Below are 18,447 nucleotides of genomic sequence, written 5' to 3' on the forward strand. Positions count from 1 at the left end.
CTCAGGTCCCGGGAGACGCGAGCCAAGCGGGACCAAAGCTTCCAGAAGCCAGGCGCGCTGGGAGCAGGACCAGGTGAGCACCCAACAGCACGCTCCTCCCTCGAGGGGAGGTTCCGAAGGCTAAAACATTTTTAACCTCAAAACTTCCAGACCTTTAACCGGCTTGGGGCGAGTTACACAAACCTACGCACATTCGCTTATTGTTTAACGCAGACGCCTACGTCGCTTCTCGGCCACAGCCGCCTCTTCACAGCCAACACCCTAAGACGGCCTCTGCCCCGCCCCGTCGTCGCTGCCAGTCCCTCGGCGCGTCGCGCGGGGCCGGGGCGCGCGCGCGTGAGGACGTCCGGGAGCGCGCGCGCCGCCGCCGCTGCCGCCGAGCTGGGCGGGAGTTGTTGGCGGTGGTTCTGAAGGTGATGGCCTTGACTGAAGGCCTCGAGGCGGCATCTCCCGCTGTTTCTGCAGTCGCTGCCCGGGACTCGGTGCGCTCTTCGTCATGAGAGGTCAGGCCTGGGGGAAGCGGGCGAAGGAGGCGAGGGGCCGCGGCGAAATGGGCTCTGGGGAGAATAACTGAGGTACTCGAAGGTCGAACGTGGGTGGAAAAATCTGTCCTGGAGATTCCGGAAGAGCCCGTTGCGTTTACTTTTCTTCCCTTTTTCTCCCCTTTCTTGCTCGTACTTGGAGGAAAGCGGGAGGGATCTGTTTTTATTTGTGGAAAAAGACGCTGAAATTCTCCCATCCAGCGTCGGTCTTCAGAGGTTGGAGGAAATAAATAGCAGTCGTGGCGTTGGAGCATCAGTGAAAGCCTCTAGTGAATGGCACTAAAAACCAAACCGCCCAACAGTAACTGAAAAAAAAAAAAAAAGAAAAAAGAAAAAAAATTCCAAACCTAGGAATGAAAGAGAATGACACGGAACATGCCCTGACGTTAACCCCAGCTTCCTCCTACAGAAACGGCAGAAAGGCTCTGCGTTTCGTCAGCTGGATCCACGACGGCTACCCACACTCGTCATTTAGGGATCTTTCCGTGCCAGTGTTCTCTTTCCCGACGCCCCTCCCCTCAAAGGTGGCATTTTTAATGTGCAGACTACGTAATTATCCTTATTCAGAATAAAGAGTCACTTAGCAATTACATGGTGACTCCCCAAGTCTTCCTATTTTAAAGGTATTTAGGTAACATCCTTGGGGGGGACAGGAAAAGGTAATACTCTTGGTATTAATTATTGGAAACTTTTTTATTAGCTTTGGGAAAGCTGTTTCAGCATAAAACAAAATTTGTAGGTCACCTAAATGAAATGTTTATTAGTTCTCCATGATGATACTTAATGAGGAGTTAAGATTTGATGCTTTTTTCTTCCTAACCTTTCCACACATTAAAAAAAATACTCATTAGATGTAGAATCTACATCAGAGATGAAACTGTTCCAGTTGAACAAAGTAAATGTACTCAAGTGTTCTAGTATGATTGAGTACTAGTACTCATATTATTAACATCTGCTGAGCACCCATATTTTGACTGTTTTGCCGGTTCCTTCTGTCATTAGAGAACTGGAGGCATCTGAAGCTAAACTCTTTTGGTAGCAGATGTTCCCTAAAGGATAGTTTGCCTAGGGCAGCAGAGCCTTCGCATAAAGGGAGAAGATGGAGGAGTCTAGTAATAAGCAATAGATAACCTGGAAATAATTCATGTACTGTGACTATCAGACTCTCCTTTAGTGAATAAATTATTCCTAGTGAGCAATATATTGCCTGTACTTAACTGTTCACTTAGAATATTTTCTGCGCTTTGATTTTTAGGAGACAGAGCCCTGAAGCAAAGAAATCTGGATCACAGAAAAAGTATTCAGGGGTCATGCAAGCCAACTGTAGCCAACTGCACAGCCCTTCAGGAGCTGCAGGCAGTGAGGATGCCTCAGCCTCCCAGTGTGTCCAAACAAGATTGACAGGAGAAGCTTCCTGTCTTTATTCTGGAGATGTTCATATTCAGATAAACTCCATGCCTAAAGAATGTGCTGAAAATCCAAGCTCCAGAAATGTAAGGTCAGGTGTCCACGGCTGTACCCATGGATGTGTACACAGTCGCTTACGGAGTCACTCCCACAATGAAGCAAGGCAACCTGATGATACCGAGATGGAGTCTGGAGATCATGGTAGTAGCTCCTTCTCAGAATTCCGATATCTCTTCAAGTGGTTGCAAAAAGGTGTTCCATATATTTTGATTCTGGGTGTCAAACTTGTTATGCAGCATATAACAGGTAGGGTATAATAAAACACTGAGCTGTTTCATTACTATATGCAGCTAATTTTCTTTCTTTATTGGTAATCTACTTTAACCTATGTATTTCAGTTTCTTATTTTCTGTTTTTAAAATTGTATATGCTTCCTTTAAATTCATGTCATGTTAGCTCTTTTTTTTTCCTTTCAATTAACTGGACCTTATTTTCTAACAGGAATTTCTCTTGGAGTTGGGCTGCTTACAACTTTTATATATGCAAACAAAAGCATTGTAAATCAGGTTTTTCTAAGAGTAAGTATAACCAGCAACTAAAAAATTATTAAATGTTTCTCCCTGTAGAATTATATACTCATTTTTGAGAGAAATAGGAATAAAGATAAGATAGTTTATTTGATAAATTTAAATAGATATAATGTACCATCCATGATATATTAAATGTTGTTATCTAAATGACCTGGAATAAATGATCTGTCCTAATACTGAATTGATTCACCTTATTTTCTTTGTATATTGGGTTCCTGATAAAGAAAAACTAGACAGAAGGATTAAAAGGTTTAGAACACACTATTTGATCTGATTTGTCAAGTGCTATCATGTTTTAAGTTAGTTTGACCATACTAAGTAATATAATCATCATTAAAAACTTCAGCTGTTGTACTATAAGATTTAAAATAGTCAAATAAAACGTACACTGAATAAATGGGTATTGAACTATTTATTTAGGTTTCTCTTATTTAAAGAAAACTAAACCCAAGAAGTTTTTCCATAAGAAATTATAAAAGATTCCTATTCATGTAAATTATTGGGAAAACAGGATTAGTTTATAAAATTTCAAGCAACTTTCAAGGGTTATATCTGTGTAAAGGGTCATACATTTTGACCTGAAAATTCCTAGTTAGAACCTATCAAACTATAAAAGTTTAATTCAGGGTTTAAAACTAGTAAAATTTTTAATTAAACCAGTAATTAAAACAATTATAAAACTGAGATTAAAAACATTTTATTAAATTCTTATTGAATTGAGAATTTTTAAAATTATATTTATAAACCCTGGTAACATAAATGCAGTTTTTAAAAGTCTGTTTTGTTGGGAAGGCAAAAATAGGAAGCTGCAGAAGTAAAGTTTTTATTTACGTAGGTCCTTTATGTCAGTCTGTAGAAGATTTGGCTTTGAAACATAGGTAATGTTACACAATGAGGAAACTTGTATTTTAAAAATCTGTTTAAGTATGTGTTTTGTTTTTTTCACTAAAGGTATATAAAATAGAATGTGATGATGTACAATTTAACAAATATTCTGTATTTTATTAAGATAAATTAATCTATTAAAATGTTCTAAGTTAATAAATTAGTCATTAAAATAGTTTAATGATATTTAAAATTCTGGCATAATTCAAAGTAACAAATTATAAAATTGTTTATTTTTCAGGAAAGGTGCTCAAAGATTCAGTGTGCTTGGTTACTGGTATTCTTAGCAGGATCTTCTGTTCTTTTATATTACACCTTTCATTCTCAGTCACTTTATTACAGGTAATTAGAGGTCCAAGTGCACAATCACATTTTTATGTAATCGTATATTCCGTAGCACTTTGCATATATCTTACTTGCACATACTTAGAGTTCAATTTTTTTTTTTTTTAGAGTTCAATTTTTACCTATCTGTCTGTTTCCAAGATTGAGAGCTTAAAGTGACTTACTCACGTTTTTATACCCAGTGCCTTGCCTCACAGCAAGTGCTCAATAAATAATTTTTGATATTTAAATTTTTACTTATATAATCAGTAGTTACTAAATACCATTAGGTTGTTGTTGGTGATCTTTTTTCGTTTTTCATTTTTGATAAATAAAAATTGTATATATTTAAAATATACAACGTGTTTTGATATACATATACATTGTGAAATGATTTACCACATCAAGCTAATTAATATATCCATCACTTCCCTTAGTTACCTTCTTGTGTGTATGTGTGATAAGAACACTTGATCTTTGTCTCTAGAAGAAGACTTGCTAAAGGACAGTAGTTGATAAGTTTCCATGTCAGATGGAAGTGTCCTGAATTTTCAGCTTTAATCAGATAATTAGAAGTCCTGGTTTCAGTGGAGTTGGAGAGATGTGGACAAATCTGGGATATAGTTTGTAGGTGTAGCCAGTACTACTCGGATTGGATTCGGTGAGTAGGTAAGGGGGAAGAATCAAGGGTGATACTGGGTTTTTTTAGTCTAAGCAACTGGCTGGATGGTGGTGCCATTTACTGGGCTGGGAAAGACTGGGGAAGGAACTGGTTTTGAGGGAAAATCAGTAATTTTGTTTTGAACATGTTAAGTTTGAGAGGCCATGTAGAACTGTTAAAGTGATTATAGATATTTGTCATGAGCTCAGAGTAGAGGTTAGGGCTGTAAATTTTGGTGTTATCAGCATATGGTTGATATTTTAAAACCAAGGAACTTGACAAGACTAATCAGGGAAAGAAAGTATAGACAGAGGAGAGGGCCCAGGACTGGACATGCCCACAATTAGCCAGAGGAGGAGCAGCAAAGGAGACTTAAGAAGGAACCATCAGGGGCTTCCCTGGTGGCGCAGTGGTTAAGAATCCGCCTGCCAATGCAAGGGACATGGGTTCGAGCCCTCGTCCAGGAAGATCCCACATGCCGCAGAGCAACTAAGCCTGTGCACCACAACTACTGAGACTGTGCTCTAGAGCCCACGAGCCACAACTGCTGAGCCCGTGTGCCACAACTACTGAAGCCCTTGCGCTGAGAGCCCGTGCTCCACAACAAGAGAAGCCACCACAATGAGAAGCCCACGCACCGCAACGAAGAGTAGCCCCCACTCACCGCAACTAGAGAAAGCCCGCGCACAGCAACGAAGACCCAATGCAGCCAAAAATAATAAATGAATAAATAAATTTTTTAAAAAAAGGAACCATCAGTCACATATGAGAACAACTAGAAGAGAGTGGTGTCAGAAGTCTAGGAAGAAAGTATTTCAAGGAGAGAAGAGGGGGAAAAGGTGACCTTCGAATTTAGCAAGAGGGAGGGAGTTGGCGATCTTGACAAAAACAGTTCAGTGGAAAGGAGGGGTTAGATTCCTGACTGGAGTTGGTTGAAGACAGATTGGCAGCTACGGAGTATTTGTGAGTTTTTTAGATTATAGGCTAGAAAGATATCAATCATGGCAAGTTAGGAAGACTCGTTCTTTATGGGGGGAAGATTTGAAATTCAAACATTTAAGAAGTTTTTTAAATAAATTTATTTTTGGCTGCATTGGGTCTTCATTGCTGTGTGTGAGCTTTCTCTAGTTGTGGTGAGTGGGGCCTGCTCTTCCCTTGCAGTGTGCAGGCTTCTCATGGCAGTGGCTTCTCTTGTTGCAGAGCATGGGCTTTAGGCGTGTGGGCTTCCATAGTTGTGGCACACGGGCTCAGTAGTTGTGGCTTGCGGGCTCTAGAGCGCAGGCTCAGTAGTTGTGGTGCACAGGCTTAACTGCTCTGCGGCATGTGGGACCTTCCCAGACCAAGGCTTGAACCCATGTCCCCTGCGTTGGCAGGCAGATTCTTAACCATTGCGCCACCAGGGAAGTCCCTAAAAGGTTTTTTTAAAATAAGCAAAATGATCTTCCATTCTATTTACATGAACTCTAGCATCTTGCCAAACTCTTATTTTTACACATCAAATTAAATATTTGGTAGTAAATTTAGAACCCCCATCGACACGTATCTTTTTATGTTGCTCTGGTAAGTTTTGATGTTTTTCTCTTGGTAGCTTAATTTTTTTTAATCCTACTTTGGACTATTCGAGCTTCTGGGACGTACTTTGGATCGTTGGAATTACAGACTTCATTCTGAAATTCCTCTTCATGGGCTTAAAATGCCTTATTTTATTGGTGCCTTCTTTCATCATGCCTTTTAAATCCAAGGTAAGAAAGTAATATGTTTTACTGGAAAGCTGTTAGCAGACCATATTAATGCTATTTAGTCTTTGCTTAAATGATTACTTCTATAATTTTTCAGTTTGCTCAATAACCTAATTTTAATTATATTATCTCAGTCTGGCAGCTGTTTGGTCAAAGACTTGAACCTAAATATTAATCTGTTCCAATAAAATCAATTATATTTGCTTTGGAATAATCTAAAAATGAGTCCCCACATCATATATGGGAAAATATATATTTACACTTCTGTTTTCCTCCAGGGCATTGTTAATTGATAACTGACTTAGGCAGTTATTCAGTGTTTTTTCATATTTAATGAAAACTTTAAATTTTTATAATCAGCAAAATGTTTTATTATACATAAAACATTTTCAGTCACTCTTTAGAAATTCTTTGAAAACAGACCACTCAGTGACTGTAATATCTAAAGAACCAAGTTGAGGTTGTCAGTCATAACCATTATCATTATGAAGATTAATTTTATAGTTGTGTTATTGTGCCATATACCCATGATGTTCTCAGGCCAATATGAAGTATTTGCATTGTGCATGTAAGTACCTTGGGTGGCTCTATTTGTTTTCTTTTTTCTTCCTTTTTAGGGTTATTGGTATATGGTTTTAGAAGAATTATGTCAGTATTACCGAACTTTTGTCCCCGTACCAGTTTGGTTTCGTTACCTTATAAGCTATGGGGAGTTCGGTAATGTAACTGGATGGAGTCTTGGGATATTGCTGGCTTTACTCTACCTCATACTAAAAGTAGGTAACATAATAAATCTTATCATTTATAATGATTCATATAATACTGTTTACATATTTTACATATGACTGCTTTTCTCTTTATATATTTTATAGTTTATCTTCATATCACTAGTTTGAAGTAATGGCAGATTCTATATCTACTTAGAAATGGAAATAGGTACCTTAATCCAGTGGTTCTCAGATTTTATTGGGGGAGTGGACCTCTAAGCATGGATTATCTAAGGTGGAGGGGAACAAGTAGAAGAGAACATATCCATCCCCTACAGTAGCATCTCTCATACACATAATTCTCAAACTAGTGGAGTATCTTGTCCTGTTCCCTCTATGCCTGTTCCCCTCAGCTTAATCACTTTATGAAACGTTAAATAGGTTAAGGACATGTAAACCAGATAAAATTGCCTTGCCTTTGATTTAGTTGTTTATACTTATCTTGACCAAATTGTAACTCTGGGCATTCAGATGTACTTCATTTTGGTTAAGAGTTGGCTGAAATTGATAAATTGAGTAAAATATTCCATAATTGGACTTTAAATATATTTAGAATGAAATGATTAGTTGTGATATGCAATGAGCATAAAATTAATATCAGTATTTGATATTAGCTTTGATCTCTGAGTTTAGCAGGTACGGCTCTTTGAATAAATGAATTATTTTCTCTTTCAGCTTCTGGACTTTTTTGGACATCTGAGAACTTTCAGACAGGTTTTGCGAATATTTTTTACACGACCAGTAAGTATTTTTTAATCAGAAAAAACACTTTTTATCTTTCTACATTATAAAAATGTTTTAGTTCAGCAGTTTTACAAATGAAGATTTCATCATTACGTGGCTTTTTAGAAAGACTTCTTGTACTTCGGCACTTGGGGATGTGATGATAGAGGTTTTGTTTCTGTGGTAAGTTTAACTTGCACATTGACAACCACCTGATAGTTGATGAAGTACTTATATATTTGAGTTTGCCTCTTGCCCTTTCAAATCACTTGACATTCTTAAGGGTTTATAAACATTCCCTTAAAAGTCTTATGAACTTTTGTTTCTCTTCCTTTATTTAAGCCACAAATAGTAACTTTGTGTATTTTCATTAACTCCTATTCAACTTCTGTGAAAGTGCTTATACTATAATTTATTGTGTATATGAAGAAAGCTCATTACCAAAAATCATGTCCCTTGAAATTTTCTTTCTTACTGGAAAAATTTCCCCAATACGCAGTTCTGTATGCACAAATAAGTTCATGACAATAACAGTAAATTTAACAATAACAAAACAATTTTAACAATAAATTGAGACTCCAGTGTCAACTGTAACTTTATTATGTTATTCTACTGATGTAACAAACTGCAGAAAAAGGGTATCATAGCCCAAATGATAAATAGCTCATTTGCTATTTAGTAGCCTCAGAAGTTCTCAGTATGTAAGTGTGATCACCAGGTTTCAGAGTTTGATTCTCAGTTTTGCAGTCCATTAGGTACTTAACAATTATGTGGTCAGGACTCGGGAATCTGATGTACAAGAATGCCAGTCTAATAATATATGTTTAAAAAAAAACAGGATTATACCAACAAAGTGGAGTAAACTAACTGGCCAGGGCACCCTTTCCTAAAGACAGTAATGTATTAAGGTTTTTTTTTTTGCGGTACATGGGCCTCTCACTGCTGTGGCCTCTCCCGTTGCGGAGCACAGGCCCCGGACGCGCAGGCCCAGTGGCCATGGCTCACGGGCCCAGCCGCGGATCTTCCCAGACCAGAGCACAAACCCGTGTCCCCTGCATCGGCAGGCGGACTCTCAACCACTGCACCACCAGGGAAGCCCTGTATTAAGTTTTGCTGCATCCTATTCAGACTTCTTTCTTTAGATAAGATACAATAAAATTGAGACACCAGCTTTTGAGTTTATTCAGTTGATTATGTATCGGCCACTTTGCTGTAGCAATTAATCTAGTAAGGCTTCAGCTGAAATACTTTTGATATTCTTTCTCTGTGAAGCATAAAGAGACTATCGCAGATCACTCCGTTTTATTCCTGGGATTCTCATGTTCCTTAATGTTGCCCTGAAAATGGCAATCATCATCAGGATGTCTTCACCTGAAGGGAGTCTGCAAAGTGCCAGACAAGAGTGCTATTTTAAAAGCTTGTCAGCATACATATCTGCAGTGTATTCTGCTAAATGACATTCATTGAAGGGAAACTGGCACCAAGATCGTCCATCAGTATCTCAGTTTGTTTCTGGAATCTTTAACATGACCAATCTCAAAAAATCTTCATTTTCAATGTTTTCATCCGTTGAGTCTTAGTGTGATTTTGTTAACCCTCGATAACAAGAAGTTTAGGTCACAGCTTCAGGTTGCTGAGTCAAGTCATGCTTTTGCTCTCATTACCATGACCGAAACTTGGGTGTTCTTTCTTTTCCTCAGCTACCTTTTCCACATCATTTCTACAGAAAGCTGATCTCATTTGTAACATTTTGTCACATCTAGTTAATGACTAAATTCTACTGAATTTGGTAAGGAAGTTATTAAGATCTTAAAGAGATCAGAAACTTTTTTTTAGGACTTAAGAAGAAAAGGAAATTCAAAGATTTGTTATTATTCAGTTTGACAGTATAACTCTACCCAAGTGACATTTTGCAATTACAGTTCTTCTGTAAAATTTTACCATTCTTTCGTAGTACTAAATGCTCCAACTTTTGTGATAAGTAAGGATGGTAATTAAAATTAGTTTTAGATTTAGTGGCAGGATACTGTTCAGTGGTCCCCAAACCTCCTTCACATTGAACTCATGTGGAGAGCTTTCAGGAATTAGATTCCTGGGTTACATCCTGGTATGTCTGGACCTACTGAATCAATCACCAGTGTGGAGCACAGAAACCTATTTTTAAAGTAGTCTCTACATGAGTTACATTCAGCCAGCCAGGCTCTGGATTGACTTTTTTGAAAAGTGTCATAGGTAATAAGTGGGCTCAATTTGGCAGTACTGGGTCACACAGTACATGAATATAGATTGCATAATGCTGTATTATATTTCAGATCGCTTAGTCTCTTAAGCCATTTGAATTTGAAGCACTGTCATTATTTGGGAATCCAATGAATCTAACAATCTTCCAGTATCCTATTATGTATTACATAGCAAGTTAACCTTGATGTGATCCATCCAGGCATCATGCTGCATACATAGTTCAGCTCTGAAATGTTTATATCCTTTGGGAGAGTTTTCAAATGCCTAGTTCCTTGGAGATTTGAGAAATACAGTACCATCTATGTATTTAAGGAACAGAAAAGAAAGAAATTTGTAGGAACATAACTTCTTATCTTTATAGAGTCACGGAGTGGCTGCCAGCAAGAGACAGTGTTCAGATGTGGATGATATTTGTTCAATATGTCAAGCTGAATTTCAAAAGCCAATTCTTCTCACCTGTCAGGTAACTGTATTTTTAAGCAACCTCAATACAGCACTTCTCTGTGATCTGCAAACGTCACATTTATGTTACTTATAGGGAAATATACACTATTCAGCAGAAAGTAGCGTTCAGGGCACACACTACTAATTTCTTATTTGTGATTAGGGGTTTGGTAGGTTAGCTAAATCTTGCCCCTTAGTTCTAATGATTTTGTTTTTTCTTTTTACGGTACGCGGGCCTCTCACTGTTATGGCCTCTCCCGTTGCGGAGCACAGGCTCCGGACGCGCAGGCTCAGCGGCCATGGCTCATGGGCCTAGCCGCTCCGCGGCATGTGGGATCTTCCCAGACTGGGGCACGAACCCATGTCCCCTGCATTGGCAGGCGGACTCTCAACCACTGCGCCACCAGGGAAGCCCAGTTCTAATAATTTTTATGTAGAGGAGTGTATAAAGGGGAAAAAAAAAATTCAAATGGCATCCTGGATACCAAAGTGACTGGGAAACAGACTGTTTTTAATAATTGAATACCAGTCTTCTAGAATAATACCAGCATTTGTTACTGGACTGTATAAGGCCCTTTCCTATACTTTATTTCAGTAACCCTCAAAGACTTTATTAAGCTGTTAGTCATTATACTTGATCTTAATGTTATCACCTGAGGATAGCTTGTATTTTATTAAAAGTGGTTAAACGGATAGTACAAGTCAGAATAATACTTGTGCCTCTACCACGAACACCGCTGTGTTCTTGAATGTTATACTTTGTTTTCTCACTTGTAAAATAAAGGGATTAGTGTTCTCCAAATTCCCTTTCAGCTCTAGAGTATGATTCTCTGCAATGTGATGAATTTAAAATTGAAATGTTATCAACCATAAAATCTAGTTCTTAATTCCCTTACAGCATATATTTTGTGAAGAGTGCATTACCTTATGGTTTAACAGAGAGAAAACATGTCCGCTGTGCAGAATTGTGATTTCAGACCATATAAACAAATGGCAAGACGGAGCCACTTCATCACACCTTCAAATATATTAAGTTCTACACTTAATAGTAAGGCCACAAAACACTAATTTTATTTGGTTACAGTGACTATTGCTAAAGACATTAGAATGGATTTTCAGGGCTGGAAGTTAAGGAAAATGTTTCCAAATGGTTTTAGAATATTACAATAAGGCAAATGTGTAGTCCAGCTTCTCAAAAGATTAAATGAAAGAACCCTATATTTTAAAATATATATAAGTAATGTTCAACATAATGCATATGCAACATTTATTCTATCCTAATTATTTGACAGATAATTGCAGTGTTAAATTGTAAATGTGTTTTCTTGTTAATGTTACCAAAATGACAATTGGATAACTAGAACTAGTGGTTTTAGAGGAATTCAGGTATTCTTTCCTGACACTGTTTTCGGAATAAAGAATATTTTTCATAATATTTTAAGATACACATTACCTGAAAGTAGAATCTTCTTTAACATTGACTTTTATAATTCCCATTCTAAAAATTCTAAAATTTGTATTTCTAAATGAATGCTCTAAATGCTATATTTTACCTGTACAATCAGATTTTTCTAAGGAAGATTAATTTACTGAGGATGAAATATTTTAATATTGTATTATTCTCTGTAGTGTGATTAGCAGTCATTGAGAACAGATGGTTTAAATTCCTTTTCTTTGTGGACTTCATACATACAATCCTGCCATCAGCTTTAATGTTCATGATCTTGCTTTTTGGAAAGTGCCATGGACTTTCTTGGATTATTAAAATAATTCACATGGATTACAAACAGCTGGCTTCACTGATGATTTGAATAGAGTGACAAACAAGACCAACTCAAACACTTAGAAAAGAATTCCTCGGGACTTCCCTGGTGGTCCAGTGGTTAAGACTCCGCACTTCCAATGCAGGGGACGTGGGTTTGAGCTCTGGTTGGGGAACTAGGCTCCCACATAGTGCGTGGCCAAAAAAAAAAAAAGAAAAAAAAAAAGGATTTTCCCGTATAACTAGTCTTCTCCAGAAGAGTTCTGGAATCTCATGCTTGAATCACCATTACTTGGGAGATTAAAGCTTGCACTCAGGCCAACACAAGCTTTGGAGAGTGTGGTTTGTTTGTCTACAGGTGTTTGTGCAGGGTGGTGGAAAGAGAATGAGGCACTTTCTCTCTCACTATGAAACCGCTAAGCGGGGATGGATCTATACCAGAAATCCAAAGGACTGGTTATTATATATATTTAGATGCAAGGCCTCTGCCCATTTTCTCTTTTACCATCTATCAGTTTGCACACAAGAAAAAGATAGTGGTGGGAAGTAGAAGCTACAAGGTAGAGGTAGAAAACAAATTTGCAGTGCTGATAAAACAAAGATTAAAACAACCTGGATTAATAAGGATAGTGACCAACCAGATACAGGTTAAACCACTTTTCATGCCTTATGGCCACCCAAATTGACAAAAGAACATGAGCCTGTAACTTTTCTCCCCAGGTAAATATTGCTAGATTATAAGTGCAACTGTTCGTGTTTATTCAGGATGAAATACTTAACTATGTTACGTACTTTGAGAACCACTGCAAATACTAAAAAACAAGCTTACTTGGCCTTAAATCACCTTCCTAACTTTGTGGTGAAGCTAATAGTTGTTATTTAGGTATGCAGCAGGGGATAAGTGAGAAAGACAATTTGAGATTAGAATTTGGGTGTGAAGGATATGCTGACTTCTTGATAAAAACATAAGAATAACACCTTAAACACATAGGTTACTTCAGCCCTAATACAATACCTACTTACCACACTTACTTACCCTATGGCCATATGGATAGCTTTGTTTCTTAATATGACTGAATAACAAAAGAGGTCCCTGGTGGACAGTGGGGTTTTTTGTTTTTGTTTTCTTAACAAACAAGATAGCAGTTCACATATGAGTTTAAAAGAAGGAAAATGTAACAGGAGAGCTTTGCCATTCACTAGTAACATTGATGAACCAGAAGCATTTCTCTTATTTTTATTCCTTCACCTCAAAAACAGGAATAGAGATTCAAACCCCATTTATTCTGTGAATTCAGATCACATCCTCTAAAAGACTGTTTTATCAACATCAAGAGTCACTACTATGTTTTATAAAAAAGTACGTTTGAGAACTTCTGTAGAGAAACCATCTTGGCAAGTGTGATAGAATTACCTCATAAATAAGAGGTGGTTTACACAAAACACCCATCTTACAGTAGATATATTGAGACATTAGTTAAAAACAGATTTGTCCACTATGTTATTTTGTTCGTACACATCAGGTAATGTAGTTGACAAATGTGGCTGGAAAAACTGTTGTATGTTAGCACAAGAAAATCTTCTATTGTTTTTATGTGAAGCTGGCTTTCACATAACTTTTCACATGAACTTTTTTTTTAAGCAACCAATTCAATTCTACTATTTGACAGAACTTGGAAATCACAGATGTTTAACACCTAATATAAAATCAGTACTAAAACTTGTTATAAATTTAAATTGCTTCAATTTCTCCACAAAAACAGTTTTGACTGTCATTCTTCACATAAATAGTTTATTAAATATGAGAATCTGAACATATCTGGAATGTTAATGGGAAAAATTATTGAAACCACATGTGTACCTGATAGTTATTTCTTCCTATCTTAGGATAATAATAATTTTAAAAAATCACTTCTATTTTATGTTCATTCAAATTTGCATTTAATTTCTATTTACATTCAATCAATCTGAAATCAAATACTTAATACAGTAAACTAAACAAGATGAAAAGCAGAAAAGGTGTTACCCTCAAAGCACTCCTAATAAGGCAGCTGAAGAATTTACTCTGGTAGATGCAAAGCCAACTGGGGGTAGGAAAAAAAATAATAGTTTAAAGAGCAAACACAGATGACCCCATCTTTCAAATGTTACTTTAGATGATCCACTGATATAATACTTGTGCTATAGTGGTAAATTAAGAATCACACATGAAGAATTTTGTATCAATCAGCAACAGACCACAGGTCATGGTGGAACAAATACTTTATGATTATTTTGTCCAGCTTGCTAGTGTCTACTCCTATGAAAAAAGGTAGATGTTTGGACATTGATGTTTTTATTTGAGGAATTAACCATTTCCACAGCCTCAAAATCCATTCTGCATAAATCGAACATTTCTCATGAGAATAATCTTAGATCTAGCCCTTATAAGCTAGGAACCATATGACTAAGTAACCAAAATAGTTAGGTGCTATATTAAATATAAAATCCAAGGCTTGGGATATTAATACTACTGAAGATGCAGCTTATTTATAATCATTTATTTCTTAAAGAATGTTGAATTTATGGAGTATCATACATGCATTCTTCCCCCCCCCCAATTACCTTCTATCTCAAAAAATAGTATGGAAGAATCCTTCTTGAAGGATTCAAATTAGTTAAGACCATAAAGGGGAAAAAGAAATAACAGTTTTCCTAAAAATCTGGTTCAAGTTCAATAATTAATACTTTACATTGTTAATCACAGCTGGTTTATAAATCTGTTTATTCTGTAATGCTACAAACCTTATAAAATCAAAATTAGTAAACTTCAGTTCTCAATGATTATATTTTAATTAAAAAACAGCATGTATAAAATAAAAAAATATCCTGTAATAGCTGATTTTAAAGAAAATAATCAAGTGATGAAAGAAAAACACTTAATCTCTTTATACACTTACCTGGAATAATCATAAAGAACTTTCTTAGAAACTCAAGACTAGTATTATTGACATATATTTTTAAACTATGCTTGGGTTTTTACAAATAAATATAGGGTAAGCCATATTGCATAGGTGTGTGCTTTCTGTCTGTGACACTAAAGTGGCACTTGACATGTTTTCACAGTCATAGTAGGAATATCCATTTGTGAAACAATTTCTCAATAAACTTGCCACAGTATAGAAAATTAACTTCACTGAATGTTAAGTTTGAAAAACTTATTTGTGTGGATGGTAGGTGTGCAATTAATACTTTTTATGCAGAAAGTTACAGTGTTTGCCACTATTGCCGGCAGTACTAATTATGAAACTGGTTTAACTATGGGGTGGTTATAGCCAGCCAATCACAGTGCAAATGTTACTAGCAAATAGGACTGAGGAGGAATATTTTGGTGTAAAACTTTCACTGGAATTTGGTCAGGCAGTCAACACTATAGTTAGTAAACTCATTTGAAAACAAGTATCAGAGTAGTACAAGCCATTTACAGTCTGAAATGAAGCCTGTACAAATCACCATGGCTTTTTAGGTTCTGTTTTTCAGACATCATAAACTGTCAGAGAACAAAGACCTGCACTTTAAGTACAATTTCTGCCCTTACCATTATTTAGTTTCTAATTTATTAGCTACAGTTATAAAGTTCTCAGTAGACTGCTGCAATAAAGGAAGAGGAGGTCTAGAGGGAGTGATTTAAAAAAAAAAAACGGCTTTCTGTCCGAAGATGAGCTGTTATCAATTGTTTCATTTATTGCCACAATTGAAAAGGTATATTTCCAATCATTTTTCATGGTTCTATTTTTGCTTAATGTCATAGGATTTCATCTTATCTCACTCGAACCGCCATTTAAATAAGCAAAGCTTTTTCTGACTGAATTCAACATGCATAAATAATTGTATGGCTTGGATCCTATGGCTTAAAAAGGTTTGGAGAACATAGCAAGCAGCATCTATTTAAAAAAAATCATAGGGTTGCAAAATATTACAAATTGACTTTGCACACTCAGACTGAAGACATTATAAAAGACAAACAAAAAGGTGGTAAGACTCAACTGCAACTGCATGATCATCTATTATACCAGTATGCACTGAAATAATATTTTTATAAAGCTCTGCAGATATTAAACCCTTTCACCAGCTAAGAGTCATGGAAACGCTCTCTTTAAGGCAGAAGTATTTAAGAAAGGTAAAGTTACCTTTATTTTTATTCTTTGTACCTGTAAATCACTTATGTAGACTTCATTACAATTTTCAAAAACACAGTGTCTTGTTAACATGTTTCCTAAATTAAGCCACTGAGTTTTCTTATTCACTGTGGAAGACATTCATCAAAAGGCCATCAAATACTTTTACAATCAAAAAATGTAGCCCCAATATAGGAAAAAAAATACCTTTTTTCCTTTTAAAACCGTTGAGGAAAAAATGTAAGGAAGGCAGACACCAAAAACAGTAAAAAGAAGTAAAACTTAAAACCTTACCAATTTGCTGTAAAGGGATTATACATAGAGGGTAGACCGTGGCAACACCCTCTTCCCCTGGATCTCCCTCCTCTCTCTCTCACTTTGCAGCCCTCGATATGCATTTTATCCTCTCTTCTGTCCTTCTTCAGCCATAGGCTGAACACATTTGATGTCTTGAACCAAATACTGGTATAAGGTGGCGATATTTTTCCAGTGCAATGCAGGCCCAGGATAAGGATGAAATGTAGGACATACAACTTATGCCCATTCCAAGGCTTCCAGTTAAGCTTAGCACATAATAGTACTGCAAGTAGAAATGATTAAATAGATTTTTTTTTTCTAGTATTACAGACAGGTATTGCAGCTGGGTTACTGAAAATAAACCCCAAGTCCACCCCAATCCCTCAAACGAGCCACAGCTGTGGTTAACAATGATTCATTTGCATTTTTATTATTTCACCAAGAGAAGAAACAGAAGTTGTCTGGCTTTCTTCACACCAATAATTTCGCATTTTAAAGTTTGGGATGTTTTCCATAATGAGCTGAATCAAAAATCTATTTGAAAAATATATATTTATATAAAAAAAGATTCAGGTTGTTTGCACGTAAAACATCAATTGTTAAGTTTCTTTCGTCTTTGATTCCATGTTGCTGGAAAGTTTGACCAAGCTTGCATGCTAATTTGTCCTTAGTTGCAAGTATTACAGGCAAACTCATACTTTGCCTAATGAAAGGATAATCCCTCTTCGACACAATCAGAACTCAACAGTGATTCAGAAGCAACATCCTACCCTTAATACTGTCAGTTTCCAGCCATCATCATGAATCCTTGATAGGTTGAGACGATGTTGCTAGGAATCAGTTAATTGATGTGCCTAAGAGTTCCGCAGTACTATTTTCACTTAAGTTTTTTTGCACCATTGATTGATTTTTTAAAATCCATGTTTATTTTTCCTCTGTCCAATGTGTTCTATGTAATGACACTGACTCTTCCAGACTGTCATTTTGAGTCTTCTTGTTTCACCCTGCGGGATGCTCACACATCCCCTCCCCACCTTTTTTGCCTTAAATTCATTAAAAGCATTGCTCTGTCATAGATTCATACGCAGGTGTTCTGGTCGTTTGGAGATCATGGGAAAAGCTTGTTTTTTGTATGGCCCGGAGTTCGGCTGTCGTATTGGAAGTGGTGCTGAAGCCTCCCCACTCGTCGTCACATCCATCTGCTCTATTCCACTTGTTTCCATTGGGTACTCCACAGGCGCCTGAGGATTTGCCGTGCTGGCTGAAGCACCTCTTCCCCAGAAATCCCCAGGAGAAAATTTGACAGGGCTTTAAGACAAGGAAGAGCTATCATTCGTCTCAAGTACTATCTCAACAAGGAACATTTCCCTTACATTTAAAGGGAGTGGGGTAATGTGACCTTTTTTTTTCATTTAATTTCATTTTTGTGTGGATTAGTACAAAAGCAGAAGTTGAGCCATTTCTCCCGTAGACTAATTGCTAGTTTCCTAACTGGTCTCTTTTACCTCTCTACTTGCCCTCATAAAACCGTCAATGATACTTACTTTTTAAAAAAAATCATTTTCTCCCCCACTTAAAACGGCTGCTCATTGCATTTAGAATATTTCTCCAAACCTTTGCCATTCTCTTCCTCGCTCACCACACTTCAGGAATGTTGACCTGCCTTTCGTTTCTAAGAAAAAGGCCAAGTTTTTTCGTCCCTTAGGGCTTCTGCATGAGCTGTTCTTCTACCTGTAATATCCTTGTATTTCTGTATTTTGTATGGCTAGCTATTTCTCCATGAATAGGAGTCCCCTTGTTATTTTTTGCATTCTAGTACCACACTCTATTTTTTTTCGCATAGCATTTGGCGCTACTTGTAATTACATATTTTATTTCCTTCTTTGTTTATTTTGACTCTCTCTCACT

General features: G+C 36.8%; 2 protein-coding genes across 6 annotated transcripts in view; one reads left to right on the forward strand and one right to left on the reverse strand.

Moving 5' to 3' along the window:
* The first annotated feature begins 971 nt into the window (after positions 1-971).
* On the forward strand, positions 972-12,102 carry RNFT1 (ring finger protein, transmembrane 1). Its single transcript, XM_065897591.1, has 9 exons — positions 972-1,165; positions 1,798-2,255; positions 2,451-2,527; positions 3,666-3,766; positions 5,998-6,151; positions 6,766-6,924; positions 7,591-7,656; positions 10,241-10,342; positions 11,222-12,102. Exons 2-9 carry the CDS (start codon positions 1,853-1,855, stop codon positions 11,354-11,356), a joined length of 1,197 nt encoding a protein of 398 aa, XP_065753663.1. The 5' UTR covers positions 972-1,165; positions 1,798-1,852; the 3' UTR covers positions 11,357-12,102.
* A 4,841-nt stretch (positions 12,103-16,943) lies between these two features.
* Positions 16,944-18,447, reverse strand: part of RPS6KB1 (ribosomal protein S6 kinase B1) — a 35,885-nt gene continuing 34,381 nt past the window's right edge. For 3 of the 5 annotated variants that reach the window (XM_065897777.1, XM_065897774.1, XM_065897773.1), the window contains one exon: positions 16,944-17,847. In XM_065897777.1, the coding sequence (XP_065753849.1) occupies positions 17,610-17,847 (238 nt within the window). In that variant the 3' untranslated portion in view covers positions 16,944-17,609. The remainder of the gene's footprint in view (positions 17,848-18,447) is intronic. The other 2 variants (XM_065897775.1, XM_065897776.1) reach the window with 1 other exon arrangement.

Source organism: Phocoena phocoena, chromosome 19 (genome assembly GCF_963924675.1).
Source record: "Phocoena phocoena chromosome 19, mPhoPho1.1, whole genome shotgun sequence".
Classification (NCBI taxonomy): domain Eukaryota; kingdom Metazoa; phylum Chordata; class Mammalia; order Artiodactyla; family Phocoenidae; genus Phocoena; species Phocoena phocoena.